The sequence below is a fragment of the Tricharina praecox genome, assembly GCF_024521635.1.
Source record: "Tricharina praecox strain CBS 144465 chromosome Unknown BZA05scaffold_18, whole genome shotgun sequence".
Classification (NCBI taxonomy): Eukaryota; Fungi; Ascomycota; class Pezizomycetes; order Pezizales; family Pyronemataceae; genus Tricharina; species Tricharina praecox.
The window spans coordinates 630,792-638,762 of record NW_026250420.1 but is presented as its reverse complement, the minus strand read 5'-3'; the positions used below and the strand labels follow the sequence as shown (position 1 = coordinate 638,762).

The 7,971-nt window shown below is 54.8% G+C and overlaps 1 protein-coding gene across 1 annotated transcript; it reads right to left on the bottom strand.

Annotated features, from left to right (window-relative positions):
- Window positions 1-4,665: 4,665 nt before the first annotated feature.
- On the bottom strand, window positions 4,666-7,308 carry BZA05DRAFT_90877 (uncharacterized protein). The gene is made up of 3 exons (XM_051488785.1): window positions 7,291-7,308; window positions 4,939-7,109; window positions 4,666-4,872 (listed from the first exon to the last, which is right to left on the bottom strand). The coding sequence occupies exons 2-3, from the start codon at window positions 7,021-7,023 to the stop codon at window positions 4,849-4,851; spliced, it is 2,109 nt and encodes a 702-aa protein (XP_051338025.1). The 5' UTR covers window positions 7,024-7,109; window positions 7,291-7,308; the 3' UTR covers window positions 4,666-4,848.
- Between the last annotated feature and the right edge of the window lie 663 nt (window positions 7,309-7,971).

Here is a 7,971-nt window from a genome sequence, read left to right as displayed (position 1 = left end):
CGGACAAAATCATGCTTGAGCCAATGGAGACCAGCTTGAAAGTCCACTTTGTGGTTACGAGAACTACGGACAACAGCGGGGTATGCCCCTCTCATCGGAGCCTTTGGGTTTTTGAGACTGTCTAGTCGACTGAAACTGCCACCCTGGCTACAATCACTCGCTCTAGATTACCGATATCATCCCTCGAGCAGATGGAGAGGAACCGCACACATGTAGTCCTCAATAGAAAATTGCTGGTGCAATCTGTGCTTTCCCAGTTCTAGGCTGTCATAGTCGCTCCGAGTTCTTATTCACATACGAGTCGGAAGGACACCGTGTTGGCGAGTTGGTTTCTATTTAGGAATTAGTGTTTCCCGAGAATTATGCTTCTACTCTATGGTACCATCCTAATGCAAGGGGGTTTAGAGCTTTGACCAGTATCATAAATGGACTGACTGTTTTCCAAGCTCCTGTGGGGCTGCTTATAGTGAGGGTGAATGAGCACATGGAGGGCGCTGATGTGGTCGTCTTGGGTAGCTCCTCATGCACATGTGATCACTCGGATTCCTGGCTGTACTTGCGCTCAACATGAGAAATCGCAAAGAACTTGAAACCCAAGGTCAAGGAAATGGTTTCCGTGCGGTGGGCAGATTAACTATTGTCTGGGAAAACCGCAATACGAAGCCAAAACCTCAATCATCCGCCGAGCAGAAGTCCCTCCGCTGATATGTACGACATCCAGCGGGAAGAACACATCGTAGCCGCGCTCAAAACACACTGCTATACCATGACAAGCGCCCAGACACCTTCGCGAAGCCTAAGCAGCCTAAGCAGCCTAAAAACACGGCGTCCCGAGCGTACAATCGGGATCGACGCAAGCGGCCATGCTACCAGCTACCGTACCGTGCTGGAACTGGACCGAATGCCAGCCGATGACCGTATGGATCGGGCACAGCCTGGGTTACGGTATTATGTACCGGAGGTTTCATGTTTTACGTACGTTCCCAGCTCTCGAGCCAGTTCGCTCATCTTCCGGAATCCGGTTCGAGGGCGATCCGCTCCGATAGCCGGCGGATGGCGGGGCGGTACATACGTAATAGCGATCCTTCCCGCCAATCGTCTCGGAGGAGGTACCGTAGCCCGTAGCCCCAAGATCGACTGTAGTCTGTAGGTACCGGCATTGCGAGTGTCGGGTATTCCCGTATTCATGATTCATCCGTTACCGATGACGAGATCTCGGCCATCCGATGTACTCTACCTACGAACGAGATGTTTGAGCCCACCGTGAGAAACATTCTCGATTCCATGACGAGGGTTTCGCGAAGCTTCGAGAAATCGACAGAGTACAAAATGTGCACATCTGAGACTGAAACTGGCCGGTCTCGGGTCAAGCTCGAAAAAGCCAGAAAATCCGATCTCAACTTTCAAGGTCAACCGGATCCACAGCTGGACTCTCGGGTTCTTCCGTGAAGAGTTCCACAGATTTGCACGGAGTTGCACCCCCAAGTTCCAACCTGTATGTAACATTACACTGATACCGGTACTGATCAGTGACCATCACGCTGCACGGACGACACAGCGATGACGACACAACGACGCATAGCTCCACAGCGGAGCACCTACCCATTGCCAACCCCGCCAAGCGCGCTTAAAAAGCTTGACCGTTTGGCTAGCGGGCGGGCCGGGTTACGATCGCTCGGGCCGTTTATATACTCTACATGCCGCGACTGGCCTTGGCGATCCACAACTCACTGCCAGGACATCGTCATCACCATCGGCGCTCCGGGGAGGCCCGAGCGCGCCGGACGAGATGAAGGCATCATGGGAAGGACTGTCTTCGGATCAACCCGGGTAGATAGCCAATCCCGTTTGCACCGCGGCCAGCACACGCACCCGTGGAGGTGATCACTGGAACGATGGAGATGGAGATAGAGTGAAAAAAAAGTGGTATGTTCGTGTCTAGGAACTACAGGTATGTACAAGAGAGAGAGAGAGAGAGAGAGAGAGAGAGAGAGAAAGAAACCCAAACTTGGACCCCCCTACCGCACCGAATAGGTATTCCAAGCACCCACCACCGGTCCTCCGAATTACAATGGCCAGTGGACTACTCACTCACAGGAACACACTCGTTCCCACATCCACTGGACACTGAGCTGCCACGCGTGCGTCGGACGTATCACTCAGAGTCACTGACAATACCCCATAGGTAGAGTACATATCACTGACTAGACCAGCACGAATGTACAAACATACAAACGTAAGAACAACCATTCGCGCCGGCAGCCGCAAGTCCGCCGAGCCGGAGCACCAGCACCAGCACCAGCACAGCCACCTGCCTGCCTGCCCGCCCTGTGGCGCCTCGGGCACTGACTCATACCCACTCATTCCCACTCAGCCTCCTCTCCAAGCCTATGCCCAGGCCCAAGCCCAAGCCCACGTCAACGTCCACGTCCAAGCCAACGCACAAACGGCGCAATCACGTGACTGTATCTCTGCCCCCCCCCACCCCAAGGCGGGGAGCTTCAGGGCTGTGTCTAGTTGGGTCTGCGGGTCACAGCGGAAGTGGATTATTTGGCCATCCAGAGCAACTACCGCGCTGTGGAATAGAATGGTAACGATGGAAAGGTGTCCATGTTGGAATCGTTCGTGCTGTCTCTCATCCATCGTGTATCACTCGTCCCACTCTACCTATCACTGGATCATTGAGTTGGTTGTTTCAACTCACTCGTCAAACCGCCCTCTCGCATCCTAGTTTCGCCAAGACGCTACGCGCGTGCCGTGTTCCTATTCGCTGATTCTAACATCGCGAAAAAAAATTCGGCTTCATTCCTACCCCTCTTGGAATGTCCCAGCGCACCTGCCACAATTGCGGGCGCCCGGGCACCTGGCTCGCCAGTGCACCGCCTCCCCTCCACCAGCATCACAGCCTATGGAGGAAGAGGGTCGCGCGCCAGTCTCCTCGCATTTCTTGAGATCAACATCCAGTCTTACTTTCGCTCCGAGCTTGCGATCGTACGGACCGACATCAGGGCTTGGTTAGCAGCTATCACATACTATTTGTCAGTGGCAAATACGACAGCAGACGAGGTGAAGGACCTTAAGGGTCTTATTACTACGATGAGTGAGCGAATCGACAAGCTCACAGAGGAGGACCGGGACCTCCGGGCGCAAGCGCAAGCAGTGCCTGCTTCCCAGCCGCTACCGCCTCCTCCGTCGACAACACCTCCGCGGCCGAAACGGAAACGGACGGGGCCGCCCACCCCGCACCAACCGGAGAAGCTGGCGAGAGCCAACCCCCCCCCCCCCCCCCCCACCCCGACGCATGAGCAATCTGAGCATAGGGGATTGGAGTCCGACTCCACACGACCTGAACCACCAGCATCTGCCGTGTCCGCAGCGCCTCCACCTCGTGACACTGAGACGGATGAGGGATGGAAGAAGGTTGAGAGGAAGCGGAAAGGGAAAGCGGAGAAGAGAGGGATGAGATTTGGAAGAGAGGGAAGCGTCCCGTCGTGGGCTGATATTGCTCGCGGCAGGGGCGGCGTATATGTAACCGTCTTCATCGGCGGGAGCAAAAACGCCAGGCCGAAAAAGGCACGCAAGCCCATTTAAAGGATTTGGAAAACCTTCAAAAGAAGGGACGGAAGGCAGGTGGGAAGAGCGGGCGAATCAGCCCGTAGGGGAGAGAGGAGAGATGGGAAGAGGCGGGCATGCAGGCCCATTTCGGTCTTTACCGTGTATCTACTTTTTTGGGACAGGCCGGGGCGGGGGCAGGGAAAGCCGCATCGGGCCGCTCGGTGCAAGCCGGGTTGGACAGTGGCGTGGAAACGGGGGGGTGAACGGGGTGATATTGCCATGATCTAGATAGGTCGCATGCAATCAATGATTAAACAAAAAAAAAACTCGTCAAATCACCATTCAGAATCGCAACTACCATGAGCAAACAAGGTCGAATGCGATGACGATTGAACAAAAATCACCGTTCGATTCACTATCACAAAAGCCATCAAAACAGGAGCAACTCATCATAGATTCCACTCCATTCACCGCCAACATATGGTATCGTGCAAACTCGGTATCTCTTCATCCTTCATAACAATATCCATACATCACCAATTTCACTCCATTCACCGCCAAAATATCGTACCGTGCAAACTCAGTGTTCCTTCATCCTTCATATTCATACATCATATCATATCATACAGTAAAACACAAGTACTCCATAAGCTAATGATGACCCCGAAAATTCTATCACCATCGCCCATCCGATCCAACATGTCTTTTCAAAGAGAAGAGAAAAAAGAAAAAAAGAAAAAGAGCAAAGAATTTGTTCGAAACAGATTATCCCATCAAAACAAAACGCCAAGTTATTGTGACACGCTGCGTAAAATCAAAGCTGCAGGCCAGCAGAAAAAGGAAACCGGTAAAACCCAACCCAAACGCAAAGACAAAGAGAAAGAGAAAGAGAACAGAAAAATTTACATAGGAACGTTATGCGAGTGAACCGATTAATAGGAAAGAAACCAGTGTTTCCAGGCCAGGAGCTAATATGCAACAAGAGATGTAGTGTAGCCGTGCGAGAAACTGCTAGAAGCAGGTGGAAGGAAAGGAAAGTCGGGCGATCGGAAGTGTGGTTGCGTGAGTGGATCATCACACAACTTGAGTGTGATGATGGTGACGTCATGCGTGGTTGGGAGCAACGGTCGGCGCCGATCCGCAGACTAGCGAAGGACGGATGCGGATCACTCCACATCTTCGAGGGCGCACCATTACCCCGATCGACGAAACCCTCCCCTTCCTTGCTGCGAAACCTGGACGAGCCAAAAGAAAGAAGGAAATAAATAAAATAAAAAACACCGGCGCGATGATTTATTTGTCGATACCGTGCTTAACCTGTTTTGCGCGTTAGTCGATGACTTCATGATTGGAAAAGTCCGTGCGACGGGGGAGGAAACATACCTTCTTGTGTCGGGTCAGTGCGTCGTGTCGGCTAAAGGTCTTCTCGTCGTTGCAGATCTCACACCGAACCTTTTGGCGCGCGGTGTTGTGGATGGTGTCTTCATGACGAGTGAGGTCGTAAGGCCGAGAGAAGATGGTGTTGCAGGGCTTGCCGGTGGTAGGGTTTGTCCGCTCGCAACGGGATGGTCCCTGGAGCAGTGACTTGATGGGTGCATCACGGCTCAACGGCGTGTTGTTCCTGTGTGCCTCTCGTCGGTGCTTGGACATCTTGCTGGCTGTTGGGAAGCGCAGGCTGCAGCCGTGCACGGTACAGGAGTAGGCGCCGTCATTGGCCATGGTGTCGGCCGGTTTGCGGAGCGGTGATGATGTTAGCTCGTGGTTTGAGTCGGAATGGCGTGAAGCCTCCGAACTTTCCTGGCTGGAGCATTCGTCACCCCACCCGTAACCGGGAATGTTGAGGTGGTCTCCGAACTGCTGCTGCTGCTGCTGCTGCTGCTGCTGGGTGTTCTCGTTGTTGTGGTGGTGGTGGTAGATCGGCATGCCGTAGTCCATGTTCACGTCACTGTCCCTGCGGCTGCCGGGAGCCAAGCTTTCGTCGTAACTCTGCTCGTTATCGTCATCGCCGTGAAAGCTACCGCTGTCGCTCTCGCTCTTGATGCTGTGCTGAGAGTAGGCGTCATCGTTCTGGCTGCTGCTGAAGAGACCGCCCTGGATGCCGTTGTTGTTCTCGGGCTCGGCGTACTCGAGGTAAGCATCCTTGGGCGAGATCGTCTTGGGGGTCTGCTGCAACTCCTCGTACTCCTTTCGCAGCTGCTGCCTCAGAGCCTCCGCGTCGCGCTCGATATTCTTCTCACGCTGGGACCGTGCGGTGGTGTAAGCACCAACGTTCAGGAAAGCGGTCGTCCGGGTGGGCGACGGGATAATTTCCTGTTGTGTGCGAGCGGGGTGGAAGGGGGAATTGGCTCTGAACGGCGAGTGATCGCGAACCATCATGGTGGGCTTGACCGGAGTCGAGCGTGCCATGTGCTGGCTCTGCGCCTGCTGCAGTAGAGTCGGCAACTGCGAATTCGTGTCCGCGATGCGTTCCGGTTGCGAGCGCGTCGCACCAGGGGCCATTCCGGGGTTGAAGAGCTCATCCTGTTCGGCGTCGGAGACGGTGCGCATGAGCTTGGGTCCAGTGTGGTGTTCTAATTGAAGGGGTAAGCAGCCGTCTATCCAATGCGCAATGAAGGCGTGCTCACGAGCTGTCGGTGTCTGCGCACACCTGCTTGATTCCCTGTGCACGGGCGAGTGTCCGGGGGTGGTAGGCATGTCGAGCTCGGAGATGGATGGTCTGGATGCCGAACACCGCGAAGGAGACAGCTCGGGAATGTCTTCGTCTTCAGTGTGGCGGAAGACGGGCATCTGGTTCTGGTAGTATTGCTGCTGCTGCTGCTGCTGCTGCTGCTGCTGCTGCTGCTGCGATCGCTGCAACTTGGCGTAGTCCATCAACTGCGGCGTGCAAAGGGGCCACGACGGATCCAATTCACCGACCAGCGAATCGTGAAAGGTGGGCGAGGGATTCGAAGTGTTGGCACCGAACCGGGGGCGCAGGACGTTTTGCTTGTTGAGTTGATGCTCCTTCAACGGGTAGCTCTCCTCGTACAGAGGGAAGTCGGCGGAATTGTGGTGGTCCGACACGATCGTCACCCTCGACGGCGACGGCGATGGCGAAGAGTGAGTCGACAGGGTGGTAGCGATGGTAACGGGAGAAGCCGGCTCGGATGCCCGGTGAAGGTTGATCTGAGGAGCGATGTTCCTGGGGAGAGGAGCTGCCTGAGGCATGACGCTAGAGTAAACCAGAGGAGGGCAGTCAAAGGTGGAGGGAATTTCTGTGAAGTCGAAGCTCGGGTAGACCTTGACACGCTTCGCAGGTGGGTAGGCCTGGGTGGGAGCTGGGTGGTAGATGGAAGGCGATGTGTTGTAGTTGTTGTCTTCTGGGTAGTAGTAGGAGGAGGTCTGGGTGGATGAAGGTGAAGTGGAGAAGTGATGAGGTTGAGTGTGGGAGTGAGGGAGGTGATGATGTTGCGAGGAGGATGAGAGCATAGTATCTAATACTAGAGCAGGTCCGGTGTGCGGACCTATCTCTTTTTGTTTGGTGTGGGGTGTTTTGGGGGGTCTATGACGTTGACCTGGGTCACAATCAGTCAGCAAGAGAGTTTCGCGAGAGGCTTAGGGACATCCGCGGGCCAGAGCTCGAGCCTGCCATCGCGCACCAGCCACAGTGGGGAGCCGGAGCACGGGCTTCCTTCTTCAGGCATAGCTCCGCCTCGTCCTCGCCAAAAGCCGAACGTAGAGGGGGGTCAAGCGAACCTGCTAGAAGCCCGTAGAGCTATCGGTGTGTGAAGCGTACTCCAGGAGAAGAACTGTAGCTGTAGAGGGAGCTGGCGACGATGCTGAAGGGAGGGTAGGATTCGCAGAGTCAGAAGCAGGTAGCTAAATTATTCGCAGGCGGGTCGACGATAGCAGTAGGCCAGCTGTGGTGGGGGATTTCGGATAGGATTGAGTGTTATCGATAGGTGGGGAGAGGTAGGATGCTGATGGTCTGGTAGCTGAGGAGGGAGCTGTACTGAGGGATCGAGCTGGTTGTTGTTTTTTCTTTCGCTTGAGGATGTTGAATGGGGGAAGTGAATTTGCCACGACCCGGAGGACGCAGTTATATGTAAGGGAAAAGTTTCTGTGCGTCATGACAATTTTGGTTGTTGGGGTTGATTGGGATGTGGGACGGATGGGTGGGCAGGGTGGTGGAGAATGGGGTTGTGGTGTGCCGACTTGGCTATGTGAACAAGGATGTGGATGAGGTATGGAGCAGAGCATGTCACGGTGGTGGTAGGTGGTGGTACGGATGTGGCTTGAGCTCTCTAGGACAGACTCGACCTCTGGGGTGGGTGGTGGTGGTGGTGTGGTGGGTGGGGAGTGGAACTGGAATTGAGACAGCGACCAACAGGCAGCACACCCCTGCACATGAGAGAGGGTCGAGCGAGAGTGGGAGAA

What these genes read in the sequence shown, in the direction of transcription:
- BZA05DRAFT_90877 (XM_051488785.1), bottom strand. Translation starts at nt 7,023, where the DNA reads ATGCTCTCATCCTCCTCGCAACATCATCACCTCCCTCACTCCCACACT. An exon ending in CACTGACCCGACACAAGAAG is followed by an intron (nt 4,873 to 4,938) that starts GTATGTTTCCTC and finishes CGCGCAAAACAG; the next exon opens with GTTAAGCACGGTATCGACAA.